The 19,131-nt window shown below is 39.9% G+C and overlaps 1 protein-coding gene across 3 annotated transcripts in view; it reads left to right on the top strand.

The window, feature by feature from the left end:
* Positions 1-19,131, top strand: part of LOC147871827 (transcription-associated protein 1-like) — a 53,112-nt gene that overhangs the window by 10,630 nt on the left and 23,351 nt on the right. The window contains exons 4-6 of one of the 3 annotated variants that reach the window (XM_087360022.1): positions 2,393-2,921; positions 3,027-3,202; positions 7,599-7,771. In XM_087360022.1, coding sequence (XP_087216148.1) covers positions 3,193-3,202; positions 7,599-7,771 — 183 coding nt within the window. In that variant the 5' untranslated portion in view covers positions 2,393-2,921; positions 3,027-3,192. Of the gene's footprint in view, positions 1-2,392; positions 2,922-3,026; positions 3,203-7,598; positions 8,001-19,131 lie in introns of those variants that run through there. The other 2 variants (XM_087360020.1, XM_087360021.1) reach the window with 2 other exon arrangements.

The following is a 19,131-nucleotide window of genomic DNA, read 5'->3' as shown; positions in this document are numbered from 1 at the left end:
AGGTCATGACAAAGTCAAGACAAGATCGCCCCAATAGTTTGCCAGATAGAGGTCTTTAAAATTCTCAAGGTCATACGTATTTATGCCAAACGGTGAATACCTGATTGACCATACTCATGTCAAAATGAGGTCACGTATAGGTCAAGGAAGCCACGACAAATTCGGCCCAATAGTTTCGTAGATACTGGTCTTAAAAAATCTCAAGGTTATATCTTCTCACCAATATTTCTGCTAGCCAGCCACCCTAGGGCCACACCCTTTACCCCAGGGCCACTACCCCAGTCGCACCCCTTCCCAGGGCTATCCCCTTCTTTGGGCCAACCCTCATGATCACCCCTACCCAAGATCGCCCCCCCCCGGGACCATCCCCTTAGGATCCTTTCAGCATCACCATATCCCAGGAACCACAGCATCCCCTAGGACCCAAGGATTCCCTGATGAACTCCAGGGACACTGCCCTCTAGGACCACGGCAGGATCCCCGAAGACAATCACCTCTAGAATCCCCTATAACCCCCTCCAGGATTCCTCGGATTTACCAGGACTCCCCATGACCATCCTAGTATTCCCCACAGATTTCCTAGGATCCCCACCAAGGATTCCCTACCCAGATCTAGCAGAATCTGCCACCAAACATTTCCAACAGAATTTCCCACGGTCGCAACCCACGATCCCGCAGGATTCCCCACCAAAAATTCCCATATTATCCCACATAGGATCCCCAACCAGAATTCAAAACGAGGGGCCGCCACCCCAAAAAAATTTCACCCCCGCGCCCTAACCCCCGCGCCCTAACCCCCGCGCCCTAATCCCCGCGCCCTAATCCCCGCGCCCTAACCCCCGCGCCCTAACCCCCGCGCCCTAACCCCCGCGCCCTAACCCCCGCGCCCTAACCCCCGCGCCCTAACCCCCGCGCCCTAACCCCCGCGCCCTAACCCCCGCGCCCTAACCCCCGCGCCCTAACCCCCGCGCCCTAACCCCCGCGCCCTAACCCCCGCGCCCTAACCCCCGCGCCATAACCCCCGCGCCATAACCCCCGCGCCATAACCCCCGCGCCCTAACCCCCGCGCCCTAACCCCCGCGCCCTAACCCCCGCGCCCTAACCCCCGCGCCCTAACCCCCGCGCCCTAACCCCCGCGACCCACGAAGGGAGGTGGAGGCCCAGGCTGTTTCTTGAGCGAGCAGAGGCGCGGACCCGGATCCGGACAATGGCCTGGGCGCCGGGCGCCTGGTGGCGGGTTCCAACGAACCGCCCGAGTCGGACGAGTCCAACTCGTTGGCTTTGCGCTCGCACGCTACGGAAAACAGAACCTTGTGGGCGAGGCGAGTCGTCCAAGTCTTTCGACTAACCGACCTGGCAACAGATCTTGTCTAGGGGATATAGCAAGAGCATAGTAAGATTAGGTATAATGAAAGGACCACTCAAAATTCGAAAATTGTACCATCAGCGAAAGCGCAGTAATTGATATGGAATAATACCGACAGGGGGGCTCAACCGCAGCCGCTAAGTGGTCATAGGAACTTAAAACAAACCTCTTAAAGCAAAATAATAACTTGCGCCCTCTGTGCGGGACGGCGCTTGTGGTGGGTCCCGATGTTCCCGCACAGAGGACGCTGCCGTTTATTTTATGTTTTTAAGCTTTGTTTTATTCTCTACGACCATTTACAGTCTGAGGCTGACCCTCCGTCCCGCGATTTAGTTTCATTCGATTAAATCATTGAGTTTTCGCTGCTCGTAGTATTTTCGCTTCTAGTGTTTTATTACTGGACGTATAATTTTATCTGCCCCTTAGTCATCTCTGCCGACGCGCGTTGGATGAGTTTTTCATCTTTGCCTTTCCCAGCATGCTCCGCGAAACTTGTTTCCTACGGACAAGTTGAGTTTTTTCCGGTTGTCTGTCTCCTGCTTCGGTACAGCGCGTATGTACGCAGTCTTTACGTAAGTTGGGGCTTCAGTCGGCCATTTTGATATTACGTCTCAGCTTGTATTTGGTTTAATTCTCGATTTATTCGACAGCCAAAGAGTTGTTGAAGGTTTCGTGGTGGTAGTACGAGGCTCTAAAGAATGCAGGCGATTTCGTGATATTGAAAATACTAACCGATTTTCTCTAGAAATTACAAACGTCTTTGAGTTAGATTTTATTAACCCTTGCACCATTGAAAATGTAATCCTGAAATCTGAAGCGAAAATAATAATAATAAATTCTTATTGTGTGGATTTCCACCTCTTTTGCCATTCACTGTACGTGTAATGTAAGCACAAATCGATGAAAATTGTAATATTGATTATAATTGACTCCTGGATTTGACCTTATCATAATGAATACAGATTTAACCTGGTCGGATAGATAACGACCCTGACTTATCGGCATTTCTGTCTGGCGGCTTTACAGGTGAATTACGTCGCTTTTCCATGGAGAAAGTGGAGTGATATAAGATCGTCTATATATTTTTCTCTAGGACTGTGACAACGCACATGCGAGAGTACATGTGTCCTGTTGTGGGTCCTCGGGTGCTACGTCCTGTACAACGCGAGCCTACTTAAGTCATTCAAGGTGAGTTGCATGAAATATTCCGTCCTCTGAAGTAGAGAGTTCTGAAAGTACGTTGAGAGAAAAACTTATATTGCGTGCTGTTACCGATACAACGTGACTTGGCCTACGTCACACAAGACAAGATGGCTGAAATGACGTTGCAATACTGAACTAAGTATTCTGAGATATTATTTTATTTTACGTTTTGATTGTTCTGTGATTCTGCCCACGCATTCCGTCTCCTTCTAGGTCAGTGGTAACAACCACGTGACACTCGTTCAAGACTTGAGGTTTACGGAGCGGTGAGGATGACGGCCGTTTACATCGTGAGGTCGCTAACACGACAACCCGAAAATTATATTACAGCAGCAGCGAACTAAGGACTCCCGTGAGTACAATGAGAAATTGTCAGATAATGCCCACTGATCGAGTTTCAGAGCGTACGTACAGAAGCGACGTAATTATAAATTCTTGTCATTATGTCTGCTTTGAGGTGATTGGCGGAGCCCTCTTCACATTCACGGTGATTATGATATCATCATTCTTCATCGCCGTCGTGAACCTCTGAACCAGAAGATTTTTCCACGTCTCGCTCCTGGACGCTGCTCTGTGACGTCGTCTGGCTCGAGACGTCTGAAACGATGAGGCACCTGTGAGCGATGGACTCGGGTGAGTACGGTGATGTATTATTTCGAGGTTGATTCAAAATTATAATGACTTTCGTAGATAGTGTTCTGTGGGAAATTAGAAATTAGTATGTCTCGACGGTAATGTAGTGTCTGAGTAAAACCTGGTCTACGTGGATGGGATTTCGCGAAGGTACCGATATCGTCAAAAATTAAAGAATGTTTGAAACCCCCTACGTACGGTAAGGAATCGAGTTCTTTTATGAGTTGGAAACAGAAAGGAAAAGTTACAGATCATTTGAGAATTGTTGATGGGAAAGATTGGAAAAGGAGAAAATGCAGACAATCGCAGAGACGTTGCGTGTCCGGTGATGGACACGCACACTTGCGGTATGAGACCAGTTTCTTGCGTCTGTCTTGTAAACATGTACGGCAGTCATCGTGTAGCTGACAGTCGTTTAACTGGTCAAGGCCGTTCTCTTCGTGTATAAACACAGAAATTTTAAAAACTGACTGGTCGTCCTTACTTCATTTCTGTTGGATAAATTTCGTAAGGAAATGCTGTTGGTGTTAGGTGGACCGAGTATTGCGTACGGAGTCTGTATTGCTTGGATTAGCCGTCTGCCAGGGACGCGACTAGTTTTGTGAGCTGTTTATTCCGAGAATCATAGTTCGTCTGATTAATATTAAAGAATTCAGTCCGTACCGCGAAGAAAACACAACACTTCACCATTACGAAGATCAACTGGTTAACGCTGTTTAAGGAAATGATAGCTGTTTATTCCGAGAATCATAGTTCGTCTGAATAATATTTAAGAATCCAGTTCGTACCGCGAAGAAAACACAACTCTTCAGCATTACGAAGATCAACTGGTTAACGCTGTTTAAGGAAATGATCGCTGTTTATTCCGCGAATCATAGTTCGTCTGATTAATATTAAAGAATTCAGTCCGTACCGCGAAGAAAACACAACACTTCACCATTACGAAGATCAACTGGTTAACGCTGTTTAAGGAAATGATCGTTGTTTATAGTGAGAATCATAGAAAATCCATAAATATAAAAGGCATCATAATTAAAACACTTGGTACATACGTTGAAGTAAACTTTCAGAATTGAACTAATTGGTATTTAGCATTCTCTGTTGAAGGCTTAATGTACCGTTTACATACCTTTTTCTTTATCAGTATTACTTCGCCCCACTCGCTTGTAAATAATCTTCTTGAATCTCTTTCCCTAAGTGTTTTCAAGTTCGGATTGTCTTACAGAGTGAGAAACGAAGTATTACGCCTGTCTAAATCATCAAGAAATATTATAGGACTGTTAACTTAGTTGAAGCATCTCTCTCTCTCTCTGTCTGTCTGTCTGTGTTTTTAATAAGTTCCGAAGATTAGGATGGGTTGACACTCAGGTTACAGTAAATTGGTTCATCGATTCTCGACAGATTCTGACGAATTTAGGACCGCGTTCAGGTGTGTGTTGCTCTAAAATCCAGTCGTTCCTCAGCTCGAATATTTGTTGCGCCATTGAACATTGTCTCGAGAATAATAGCAAAACTTGAAAAAGTCGCTGTTTCCAGCACTTCGTGTCCCATTTAATAAGTTGAACACGTGTACGTGTTCAGTACGAGAAAGAAATTGCTGCCGTGTTTGAAAACATGTTTTAAGCTGGAAGAAACCAGCAGATAGTCTCAATAAATGCACCGCGTGAATGGAATTCTTAGGAATATTACACATTCTCCAACTTTGTCGCATTGCTCATATCACGTGTAACCATGGATTAAATTCCTTGTGGAATCGAATTCAGACAAATAATTATCTTTTTCTGTTATTTCGTGTCATGAACTGATGACCTTGGTTGAAAGAGTGCGTCTTAATGCACTTCCATAAAATTCTCCGCTGTTCGTGGAGACGCTTTCAAAAAATTATGCAGTACTTGAAAGAATTGGCACAATGGCGGCGTGACCTGTTGATTTGACCCTAGGGATCCGTGTAATGTTTGCCCAAGTGCATGGTAACAAATTAAACATGTCTGTGCGCACGGGCGTAATATCGAAAGTCAATTTTGGAGCTACCTGCCTTGTCCAATGCCTAATCCATTCAGAATTTTTTGTCCTAGATGCATGCAAGTTTAAATTTATGGATATTCTTAATCGTGGATTTGTACTTTTAATACATAAATTAATAACGAGGGTCATGGCTGATAGTACCAATGGAAGGTAACAGATAGTGACATACAGTTAATATCGAATTTGACGAAAATCGGCCTGTGTAATGTTAGTAGTACGTGTTAGAAACGAAGAGTATTGACTGCGAATGGTTGTTTGGAAATGGGGGGCACGTTTTGACCTTAAGGTCGTATCGCAGGGCCGGTATCCAGCCGATATTCCAGCAAGCTTCTGGTAGCGTCGGACACCATCGTACATATACGTGCGTTCGACTGTGAGTTATACAGTAGCTGTGCATGGTCCCAGATCAAAATAACCCTTTAATGCAAATATTATTATTATTATTATATGTCCAAATTTCTGTAATAATCAGTGAGACTTTAATTTCTATTTTTATCGTATGCGTGTATGGCATTATTAATTATTTTAGAAAGAATTTATTTTATTGAAATGACACCAGATGCCATACAACTTTCTTTTTTAAATTTTACATGCTTTGCCATCGATATGACCATCAAAGGTAGTCTTGCGAATTTCTGAGGTGGGAGTTAGAAGCTAACAATAGGCTCAGCCAGTAAAATTATCCGCCTTGAATGGAAAGTTCAGCTTAGTGTTCACAAAATCCCGTCACTGGTGTCTTTCCTGAGCTATATTAATCCATTTCGCAACCTTGAAAAGTACTTCCGTAAGAACAATTTTAATATTATCCTCCCAGTTACACCTAATGTTATAGAATGTAACATTAATGCTCACCAATCTTTAGCCCTGAGGATGGAAGAAATATATTCCTCGGAAATATTTGTTACTCCACATGATACTTGAACGAATAATATCTGATTTCTTTAAATCCGGGTCGTATGAGTCATTACATCCAGACTCTATATCCTCTGCAATATGTCAATTTTAAAAGAGATTATTCTTGTTTAATGTTTCACGGACTAATCACATTTCTGTTCCTTGTTTGAGTCTCTCATATCTTTGTAAACTTTTCCGCATAAAATGATTATTATCCAATTTCTTTTAAATCGAATATTGACAAATTACACCCGTATCTGTTTTGCCAGAGCATGGGATTATGAACATGTGGACGTCATTCTCTGTTCCGTAATACGTCGTTAACTGGTCAGATGTTTACAGCAGGTCGCAGTAACCCCGTACCCGTTTAACCGTTGAGCACACTGGCTAGAACCTGGTGCTGTTGGAATGTCTTGGTGTAGATAGAAATCACTGTCTTCCTTTGATGTATGGTCCCTCATCATGCACGTAGTCAGTTTAATGATCGGTCAGGGTTAGTTCCACAGATCAGGAGAGGTGGGTAAGTAAACATACAAGAAATAAATATTGAGTTGTCCTACTCGATAGGTTTCGGGTTCGAATCTCTCCCCGTCGACAGACAATCGTTAGAGATCTTTCTCGTCCTTTTTAGTATTCTGAAGCATATTTTAAGACACATTAAATGTAGACAGCTATCGCTTTATTCAATGTAATTTCAAGTTCATATTTTAGAAGAATCATGCCATTTTATGGGGTATAACGGACAAAATTTTAAGACTAATAAATTGCCCGCTAAGAATGACGGCAAAAATGTAAGTAGTAAACAATAATAATCATAAGAATTATCCGATTAGACCCAACATCTCTTAGCAGCGTTACCATGGCAACGGTTATTTATAAATGTTATCCCGTAAGGTCCAAAATCGCTTGGGAGCAAATAATCATAACCGAAAAATGTTTTATGAATGTCTTTTGTGATGTTGCGTCATCATAAGGGCCCACCATCATCGCTGTTATGATGGAGGTAGCAATATCATTTCCTAAACGTCGGTAAAATTAATCATCACAATCACCACAGTGAGAACAGGAGATAACAATTTACGCGCAGATTGAAGATGTAAGGCACAAATTTCTATCTTGCGAGGCCGAGGCGTAGTGTCGGGACAGATAATACCCGCATCCCCCCCCCCCGAAGCTGCTTTTAATGAGTGCTTTTTCTATAATTAGTCTAGCATTTCAGAAAAGAGTGTGTTGTGTTTAGGAGATAACTTTCAACCAAGCTGTTTGTATGTTCTAATCAAAATAACGTTGACCATGAATTTAGAATCTTTTGTCTTCTAGTCTGATAAATAAAAGTTGTAAATATTAATGAACAACACACGGTTATGTTTAAATTTGGTTTGCTATCATCGTAATTAATGTTAATATGAATAATATGGAGCTTCAGACCCTACATATAAATTCTTGTCATTATATGGGACATTCTGTCTGGTTTCAGGGGAACGGCAAGTGAATCTTCGTGGTTCCGAAACTCAGAGGAGGATCTTCATGGCATTTTCACCCGTGCGGTTGCGTCTACACGCTCCGGGGAACCCGGACGCTGCACTCTTGTCGTGTTTCCAGTGTCGGCGGTCATCTCTCCGGCATATTTCGTTTCTACCATCTTTGCTGGCGAGTGAAACGAATTACTTTAATTTTAAATTAACACACGACTAACGCCTGGGGTGCAGGGGTTAAACTCCTTCCAATGTTCCTTAATTTTGAGTCTCCAATTAATGTTTTGCTTGTTCCATCCCTTGAGCAAAATGAATTCAGATTCTTTCTATTTACTCGTCTTCTTCTTTCTTTTCTTCTTTTTCGCCTTCTTCCTACCCTCAGAGGATAGACGGGTTAGAGTAGAGTTGTAGCTGCATGCATTCTTAACCACTAACAACATCATCGACCCTGCAGTCCAGCCGCTGCGCTGCAACGGAATATCAGCGGAATCCAGCAAAGACGCAGTTAGTTTGCCCACAATATTAGAAATGTTGAGGGTGTGAGGTCACAGACCATGCGTTAAGTTGCAGTGGTGGGATTTGCTAAAGCATATATAGAAGATATTGAGGATTTTAAAAAGTGGGGATTTTCTGTTTTGATGATCTGAGTAACGGCTAGCTTTTCAAGTTAAGTAATTTTGAGGTGACTTAAGCGTCTGCTAACACAAACTATAAAGCGGGGAAGATTTTAAATTTGGAAAATTTCATGGGGCTGAAAACTACATTATCGTTCTTTATTTACATAGCTTTGCCCTTAGATTACAATCATATTGCAGGACAGACGTACAGTTCAAATTTAACCACCTCTGACGCAGACAAAGTTCATTCAGTGAAAGTGATTGAGATTTATGGTATCGTAGGCATCGGTACTAGGACATTAAAGTGTGGATTGATGGGAGATCCACACTGAAATTAGGGACGAGACGTAGTGGACAACGAAATCACATACAAATAACATGTGAATAAAATAATACAGGCTTTTTGAAGCCGAAATAATTGAAACGCCGCCACTGAGATTTTAAATGAAGTTTTCAGATTGTTATATGTTCAAGATGTTATTTAATAAATAAATAAATAAATAACTTGTACTTTTATTTTTTCCGATTGTAGAAACATCGAAAACTGTAACACTTGCTTGTATACCTCTGTTTTCATCTCCCTTTATAACAGGTAGAAGAACGACATGTCACTATTTCGTCTTTAAATTTTCGCATATGAGTTGACTTTCAATGAGATCAGATTTTAACAGCAGCTAAAATTTCCATGACTTGTTACATTATAATTATTAATTATATAGTAGCGTACTAGCAAATTAAAGTGTGCATTGATGGCAAACCAAAAGTTCTCAATTGGATTTAAATCTAGCGAGTTTGGTGGCAAAAATTCAACTTTGCATCCGACACTTTCTATTAATTCCCTTGTTCTTTCAGAGTTATGAAAGCTTGCATTGTCAAGTCATTTGCAAAGAACGTCGCTCATATTATATATAAATCAAATAATACAGAAATCATAGAGAGCCTCCCCCCCCAAAAAAAAGAAGTCAACTAAAATTGCTCATTGCTTTGTGAATGGAGGCAGCGCGTAGCTCTGAAACGTGAGTGAACTTGTAGCAGACGACACGAGAAACAACGGACGATTGCCATGTCCAGCGACGACGTCATCTAAGAAACCTCCAGTTCATCGCTGGTGGGTGAAATTTATCTCTTCAATGTTGCAGTAGAAGTAGTTTGTAGCTTAGTTTTTGCCAGTATCCCGTAGTTGAGAGGTTTTATCTAATGAAGTCCTTGTTTCCATCCTTGAAGGAAAACGAATTGCAAATCTTCATCTTCTCGCTCTTTCTCATCATCTTATTACTTACACGGGATAGACTAATTTCTTTTTAAATATAAGTTGCGTCCGTGTTTAATTACGCACTACGGCATGAAGGCGTATGGGTTATTGAAGGTTTAGGTACGTGCATCTTTAACAGCTAGCTAGATAGAGATACGTGGACAGCATCACGTTCCAGCCGGTTTTACCCGAAGGAAAAATTCACGGTATCTTCTGTGTATATTATTGAATTGGACCGAACTTGATTGTGTCGCTGTCGGTAGTTGAACCGCGGACTTGCAGAGGATCCAGAAATAAAGTATTAATCGTGGTAAAAATCGGGGATGACTTAGAAATTACAAGTGAATACGGATTTTGGGTATGAAAAAAACCCCGAAGGGAAGACATAAAATTTGATGTGAAGATAATATAGTGTCTAGTAGTAACAGGTGCTGTGAACATGGCAACTGTCCAAGTTTCTCATGCTTACTGCGTGGCCAGTTTCAAAGATGGCGTTGCAGCAGGAGAAGGCTTTCTGTGTGCTCCGTTTTGAGGTGTCCAGAGCGTGAGTTTCGTGCACGGTTTCAAAAAGACGCACCACACAAGAATAACATAAGCAGGTGGTACCGACAGTTTGTAGAAACTGGATGCTTGTGTAAAGGCAAGAGTCCTGGTCGACCTCGTATGACTGATGACAACATTGAAAGAGTTCGTGAGGCGTTTCAGCGAAGTCCCCGCAAGTCAGTGGCTAGAGGAAGCATGGAATTGGACATGCCAAACCGTACAAGATTGCGATTGGTGCAGGCCCTTAAACCATCAGACAAAGTGAAAAGGCGAGGCTTTTGCGAGGAGATGCGGTTTAAAATGGAGGAAGATGGGTTCGTCGAAAGACTGATCTTCTCCGATGAAGCCACATTCCACATCAGTGGCAAGGTGAACATACACGATGTCCGTATCTGGGGAACCGAGCACCAGCGTGACTCTCCAAAAGTCAACGTTTTCTGTGCGGTGGCCAGCAAAAAAGTGCACGGCTCATCTTTCTTCGCTGAAGCAACTTAGACAGCGACTCATTTCTGGACATGTTGGAAAGCTGGTTGTTACCCCAACTGAATACCAATTATGACGATTACATTCTACAACTGGACATTTTCATAGGAATGTACGAGTGCTTCTCAACCATGTCTTTCCACAGCGCTGGTGTGGGATGAGTTTGATTACCATGTGGATGTGTGTCGTGTGATCCAGGATGCACACATTGAAGGATTGTAATGAACGCATGAGAAACTTTGAGAGTTGCCGCCGCTGACGGTGTATGTTGTGCACATGTAAGTTGGTAAATAATTTTTTTATTAACGTTTGAAACCGCACCATTCTTTTGTGTATACACTGTACTGCCTCTCCAGCCAAGCGTCCCACATGGCGTGTATGAGGACTGCGTTACTTTTTTCATATGACATAATAGATTTTTGGCTACATGAGTGGATACACTTGAGTATGTGTGGAATACATTCTTGGATTAAATATTTTAGTTTAGTTATTTAGAGAAAGAAGCCAATTATATTATTAATATGTTATGAATACAAATACTCATTAGAGATGGGGTTTAGGTATTTTCAGAATTAGCTTCGAGGATGTAGTGAAAAGCGATCCTTACTCATATAACATTTGATGACAGACGGTTGTTCACTCAGGCCACAGAATAGTAGGAGTATAAAAGATTATCAGGCCGGCTTTAGATATCTCGGTTTCTCTACCTATATAATCTATCTATTCTATCTATCTGAATATCTCTATCTCTCTCTCTCTGTGTATCTGTTTCTCTGTCTCCTGTCTATGTGTCTGCCTATTTATCTATTTACCCATCTACATATCTATCCATCCGTTCATGTATTTACCAATCTATGTATACATACGAAGATTAACCCAAACACGCACCCACCCACATCATGCATGTTTTGTAGCTCGTATTTTGTTTGTTAAGACAAAAATTAGTCACACATCACACAGAATTTATAATATTTCAAATGGCAATTTATTGTGTCATACGCTACTGTATGATGATGTATTGTGTTCCTTGAGCTGGTGTGCTGTATGCAAGTGCGTTGTTTTGTGATATTTATACTTTATTCCGATGAATTCCATAAGACACGACAAGAGTACATTTACCTATGACGTACGAGATTGAGAAAAGACAGTACCACCGTGAAGACAAGGCAGAGGTACATTTAGCAATGACACGCGTGTTTCAGATACGTTACCAACAGTTTGAAGACACGGCAGGAGTTTTGTCTCTCAGTTTCCTACAGATCGGAAGATATATGAATTTGAAAAATTGACTTTCGAATACCCGCGAAAAAGTAAAAGTTCTCTATCCTGCAAACCCTTGGACGTACATTGTCGTGACTCTGACATGAAGTTGACATTTACGTGACCCCACAGTGACATGAGTTCTTTCTCTCAGATTCCTACACATCGCGAGATAAATGCCTTTGAAAAATTGACTTTCGAATAACCGTGAAAAATTAAAATGTCTCTATCCTTCAAACCCTTGGACATACATTGACGTGACTCTGACATGAAGTTGACATATAAGTGTCCTCATACTGATATGAGGTTTGTCTCACAGATTCCTACACATCGCGAGATATATGCCTTTGAAAAATTGACTTTCGAATAACTGTGAAAAATTAAAATGTCTCTATCCTTCAAACCCTTGGACATACATTGACGTGACTCTGACATGAAGTTGACATATACGTTCCCTCAAAGTGACATAAGTTTTGTCTCTAAGATTCCTACAGATCGGGAGATATTTGCCTTTTCAAAAATTGACTTTCGAATAATCTCTAAAAATTCAAATGTCTCTATCCTCCAAACCCTTGGACATACAATGACTTAAATCTGGCATGAAGTTGACATATACGTTCCCTCAAAGTGACATAAGTTTTGTCTCTCAGATTCCTACAGATCGGGAGATATTTGCCTTTTCAAAAATTGACTTTCGAATAATCTCGAAAAATTCAAATCTCCCTATCCTCCAAACCCTTGGACATACATTGACGTGACTCTGACAGGACGTTGACATATACGTTCCCTCAAAGTGACATAAGTTTTGTCTCTCAGATTCCTACAGATCGGGAGATATTTGCCTATTAATAATTGACTTTCGAATAATCTCTAAAAATTTAAATGTCTCTATCCTCCAAACCCTTGGACATACATTGACGTGACTATGACATGAAGTTGACATTTGCGTTCCCTCAAAGTGACATAAGGTTTGTCTCTCAGATGCCTACAGATCGGGAGATATTTGCCTTTTAGAAATTGACTTTCGAATAATCTCGAAAAATTCAAATATTTCTATCCTCCAAACCCTTGGACATACAGTGACGAGACTCTGACATGAAGTTGACATATAAGTTCTCTCAAGGTGGCATAAGGCTTGTCTCTCAGATTCCTACAGATCGGGAGATATTTGCCTTTTAAAAATTGACTTTCGAATAATCTCGAAAAATTAAAATGTCTCTATTCTCCAAACCCTTGGACATACATTGACGTAACTCTGACAGGAAGTTGACATACGCGTTCCCTCAAAGTGACATAAGGTTTGTCTCTCAGATGCCTACAGATCGGGAGATAATTGCCTTTTAATAATTGACTTTCAAATAATCTCTAAAAATTTAAATGTCTCTATCCTCCAAACCCTTGGACATATATTGACGTGACTATGACATGAAGTTGACATATACGTTCCCTCAACGTGACATAAGTTTTGTCTCTCATATTAATACAGATCGGGAGATATTTGTCTTTTAAAAATTGACTTTCGAAAAATCTCGAAAAATGAAAATGTCTCTATCCTCCAAACCCTTGGACATACATTGACGTGACTCTGACAGGACATTTACATATACGTTCCCTCAAAGTGACATAAATTTCGTCTCTCAGATTCCTACAGATCGGGTGATATTTGCCTTTTAAAAATTGACTTTCGAATAATCTCTAAAAATTTAAATGTCTCTATCCTCCAAACCTTTGGACATACTTTGACGTGACTCTGACAGGACATTTACATATATGTTCCCTCAAAGTGACATAAGTTTTGTCTCTCAGATTCCTACAGATCGGGAGATATTTGCCTCTTAAAAATTGACTTTCGAATAATCTCGAAAAATTTAAATGTCTCTATCGTCCAAAACCTTGGACATACATTGACGAGACTGTGACATGAAGTTGACATATGCGTTCCCTCAAAGTGACATAAGTTTTGTCTCTCAGATTAATACAGATCGGGAGATATTTGCCTTTTAAAAATTGACTTTCGAATAATCTCGAAAAATTAAAATGTCTCTTTCCTCCAAACCCTTCGACATACATTGACGTGACTATGACAAGAAGTTGACATATACGTTCCTTCAAAGTGACATTAGTTTTCTCTCAGATTAATACAGATCGGGAGATATTTGCCTTTTCAAAAATTGACTTTCGAATAATCTCGAAAAATTAAAATGTTTTTATCCTCCAAACCCTTGGACATCCATTGACAGGACTCTGACATGAAGTTGACATATGCGTTCCCTCAAAGTGACATAAGGTTTGTCTCTCAGATGCCAATAGATCGGGAGATATTTGCCTTTTAAAAATTGACTTTCGAATAATCTCGAAAAATTAAAAAGTCTCTATCGTCAAAAACCTTGTACATTCATTGGTGTGCCTCTGACAGCAAGTTGACATATACGTTCCCTCAAAGTGACATAAGTTTTGTCTCTCAGAGTCCTACAGATCGGGAGATATTTGCTTTTTAAAAATTGACTTTCGAATAATCTCGAAAAATTAAAATGTCTCTATCCTCCAAACCCTTGAACATACATTGACGAGACTCTGACATTAAGTTGACATATGCGTTCCCTCAAAGTGACATAAGGTTTGTCTCTCAGATGCCTACAGATCGGGAGATATTTTCCTTTTAAAAATTGACTTTCGAATAATCTCGAAAAATTAAAATATCTCTATCGTCCAAACCCTTTTACATACATTGACGAGATTCTGACATGTAGTTGACATATACGTTCCCTCAAAGTGACATAAGGTTTGTCTCTCAGATGCCTACAGATCGGGAGATATTTGCCTTTTAAAAAATGACTTTCAAATAATCTCTAAAAATTTAAATGTCTCTATCCTCCAAACCCTTGGACATACATTGACGAGACTCCGACATGAAGTTGACATATGCGTTCCCACAAAGTGGCATAAGGTTTTTCTCTCAGATGCCTACAGATCGGGAGATATTTGCCTTTTAATAATTGACTTTCAAATAATCTCGAAAAATTAAAATGTCTCTATCGACCAAACCCTTGGACATACATTGACGAGACTCTGACATGAAGTTGACATATGCGTTCCCTCAAAGTGACATAAGGTTTCTCTCAGATGCCTACAGATCGGGAGATATTTGCCTTTAAAAAATTGACTTTCGAATAATCTCTAAAAATTAAAATGTCTCTATCGTCCAAACCCTTGGACATACATTGACGAGATTCTGATATGAAGTTGACATTTACGTTCCCTCAAAGTGACATAAGTTTTGTCTCTCAGATTATTGCAGATCGGGAGATATTTGCCTTTTCAAAAATTGACTTTAGAATAATCTCTAAAAATTTAAATGTCTGTATCCTCCAAACCCTTGGACATACATTGACGTGACTCTGACAGGAAGTTGACATATGCGTTCCCTCAAAGTGACATATGTTTTGTCTCTCAGATTCCAACAGATCGGGAGATATTTGCCTTTTAAAAATTGACTTTCGAATAATCTCGAAAAATTGAAATGTCTCTTTCCTCCAAACCCTTCGACATACATTGAAGTGACTATGACAAGAAGTTGACATATACGTTCCCTCAAAGTGACATTAGTTTTGTCTCTCAGATTAATACAGATCGGGAGATATTTGCCTTTTCAAAAATTGACTTTCAAATAATCTCGAAAAATTAAAATGTCTCTATCCTCCAAACCCTTGGACATGCATTGACGAGACTCTGACATGAAGTTGACATATGCGTTCCCTCAAGGTGACATAAGGTTTGTCTCTCAGATGCCTATAGATCGGGAGATATTTGCCTTTTAAAAATTGACTTTTGAATAATCTCGAAAAATTAAAATGTCTCTATCGTCCAAAACCTTGGACATACTTTGACGAGACTCTGACATGAAGTTGACATACGCGTTCCCTCAAAGTGACATAAGGTTTGTCTCTCAGATGCCTACAGATTGGGAGATATTTGCCTTTTAAAAATTGACTTTCAAATAACCTCTAAAAATTTAAATGTCTCTATCCTCCAAACCCTTCTACATACATTGACGTGACTATGACATGAAGTTGACATATACGTTCCCTCAAAGTGACATAAGTTTTGTCTCTCAGATTAATACAGATCGGGAGATATTTGTCTTTTAAAAATTGACTTTCGATAAATCTCGAAAAATGAAAATGTCTCTATCCTCCAAACCCTTGGACATACATTGACGTGACTCTGACAAGACATTTACATATACGTTCCCTCAAAGTGACATAAGTTTCATCTCTCAGATTCCTACAGATCGGGAGATATTTGCCTTTTAAAAATTGACTTTCGAATAATCTCAAAAAATTTAAATGTCTCTATCCTCCAAACCCTTGGACATACTTTGACGTGACTCTGACATGAAATTGACATATGCGTTCCCTCAAAGTGACATAAGGTTTGTCTCTCAGATGCCTACAGATCGGGAGATCTTTGCCTTTTAAAAATTGACTTTCGAATAATCTCGAAAAATTAAAATATCTCTATCGTCCAAACCCTTCGACATACATTGACGAGATTCTGACATGTAGTTGACATATACGTTCCCTCAAAGTGACATAAGTGTTTTCTCTCAGATTCCTACAGATCGGGAGATATTTGCCTTTTAAAAATTGACTTTCGAATAATCTCTAAAAATTTAAATGTCTCTATCCTCCAAACCCTTGGACATACATTGACGTGACTCTGACAGGAAGTTGACATATACGTTCCCTCAATGTGACATAAGGTTTGTCTTTCAGATGCCTATAGATCGGGAGATATTTGCCATTTAAATATTGACTTTCGAATAATCTCGAAAAATTAAAATGTCTCTATCGTCCAAAACCTTGGACATACATTGACGAGACTCTGACATGAAGTTGACATATGCGTTCCCTCAAAGTGACATAAGGTTTGTCTCTCAGATGCCAACAGATCGGGAGATATTTGCCTTTTAAAAATTGACTTTCAAATAATCCCTAAAAATATAAATGTCTCTATCCTCCAAACCCTTGGACATACATTGACGTGACTCTGACAGGAAGTTGACATATATGTTCCCTCCAAGTGACATTAGTTTTGTCTCTCAGATTCCTACAGATCAGGAGATATTTGCCTTTAAATAATTCACTTTCGAATAATCTCGAAAAATTTAAAAGTCTCTATTCTCCAAACCCTTTGACATACATTGACGAGACTCTGACATGAAGTTGACATATGCGTTCCCACAAAGTGGCATAAGGTTTGTCTCTCAGATGCCTACAGATCGGGAGATATTTGCATTTTAAAAATTGACTTTCAAATAATCTCGAAAAATTAAAATGTCTCTATCGTCCAAACCCTTATACATACACTGACGAGACTCTGACACGAAGTTGACATATCCGTTCCCTAAAGTGAAATAAGGTTTGTCTCTCAGATGCCTACAGATCGGGAGATACTTGCATTTTAAAAATTGACTTTCAAATAATCTCGAAAAATTTAAATGTGTCTATCGTCCAAACCCTAGGACATTCATTGACGAGATTCTGACATGAAGTTGACATATATGTTCCCTCAAAGTGACATAAGGTTTGTCTCTCAGATGCCTACAGATCGGGAGATATTTGCCTTTTAAAAATTGACTTTCAAATAATCTCTAAAAATTTAAATGTCTCTATCCTCCAAACCCTTGAACATACATTGACGAGACTCTGACATGAAGTTGACATATGCGTTCTCTCAAAGTGACATAAGGCTTGTCTCTCAGATGCCTACAGATCGGGAGATATTTTCCTTTTAAAAAATGACTTTCGAAAAATCTCGAAAAATTTAAATATCTCTATCGTCCAAACCCTTGGACATACATTGACGTGCCTCTGACAGCACGTTGACATATACGTTCCCTCAAAGTGACATAAGTTTTGTCTCTCAGATTCCTACAGATCGGGAGATATTTGCCTTTTAAAAATTGACTATCGAATAATCTCGAAAAATTAAAATGTCTCTATCCTCCAAACCCTTGAACATACATTGACGAGACTCTGACATGTAGTTGACATATGGGTTCCCTCAAAGTGACATAAGGTTTGTCTCTCAGATGCCTACAGATCGGGAGATATTTGCCTTTTAAAAATTGACTTTCGAATAATCTCGAAAAATTAAAATATCTCTATCGTCCAAACCCTTGGACATACATTGACGAGATTCTGACATGTAGTTGACATATACGTTCCCTCAAAGTGACATAAGTTTTGTCTCTCAGATTCCTACAGATCGGGAGATATTTGCCTTTTAAAAATTGACTTTCGAATAATCTCTAATAATTTAAATGTCTCTATCCTCCAAACCCTTGGACATACACTGACGTGACTCTGACAGGAAGTTGACATATACGTTCCCTCAATGTGACATAAGTTTTGTCTCTCAGATTCCTACAGATCTTGAGATATTTTCCTTTTAAAAATTGACTTTCGAATAATCTCGAAAAATTAAAATGTCTCTTTCCTCCAAACACTTCGACATACATTGACGTGACTATGACAAGAAGTTGACATATACGTTCCCTCAAAGTGACATAAGTTTTGTCTCTCAGATTAATACAGATCGGGAGATATTTGCCTTTTAAAAAATTGACTTTCGAATAATCTCGAAAAATTAAAATGTCTCTATCCTCCAAACCCTTGGACATGCATTGACGAGACTCTGACATGAAGTTGACATATGCGTGCCCTAAAGGTGACATAAGGTTTGTCTCTCAGATGCCTATAGATCGGAAGATATTTGCCTTTTAATAATTGACTTTCGAATAATCTCGAAAAATTAAAATGTCTCTATCGTCCAAAACCTTGGAGATACATTGACGAGACTCTGACATGAAGTTGACATATGCGTTCCCTCTAAGTGACATAAGTTTCGTCTCTCAGATTCCTACAGATCGGGAGACATTTGCCTTTAAAAATTGACATTCGAATAATCTGTAAAAATTTAAATGTCCCTATCCTCCAAAACCTTGGACATACATTGACGTGACTCTGACAGGACATTTACATATACGTTCCCTCAAAGTGACATAAGTTTTGTCTCTCAGATTCCTACAGATCGGGAGATATTTGCCTATTAAAAATTGACTTTCGAATAATCTCTAAAAATTTAAATGTCTCTATCCTCCAAACCCTTGGACATACATTGACGTGACTCTGACTGGAAGTTGACATACATGTTCCCTCAAAGTGACATTAGTTTTGTCTCTCAGATTCCTACAGATCGGGAGATATTTGCCTTTTAATAATTCACTTTCGAATAATCTCGAAAAAATAAAATGTCTCTATCCTCCAAACCCTTGGACATACATTGACAAGACTCTGACATGAAGTTGACATATGC

The sequence above is a fragment of the Zootermopsis nevadensis genome, unplaced genomic scaffold (genome assembly GCF_977971745.1).
Source record: "Zootermopsis nevadensis isolate Lab colony 2312 unplaced genomic scaffold, Znev_1.0 Znev_ptg000037l, whole genome shotgun sequence".
NCBI classification, from domain to species: Eukaryota; Metazoa; Arthropoda; class Insecta; order Blattodea; family Termopsidae; genus Zootermopsis; species Zootermopsis nevadensis.
This window is presented reverse-complemented; position numbering and strand designations above follow the sequence as displayed.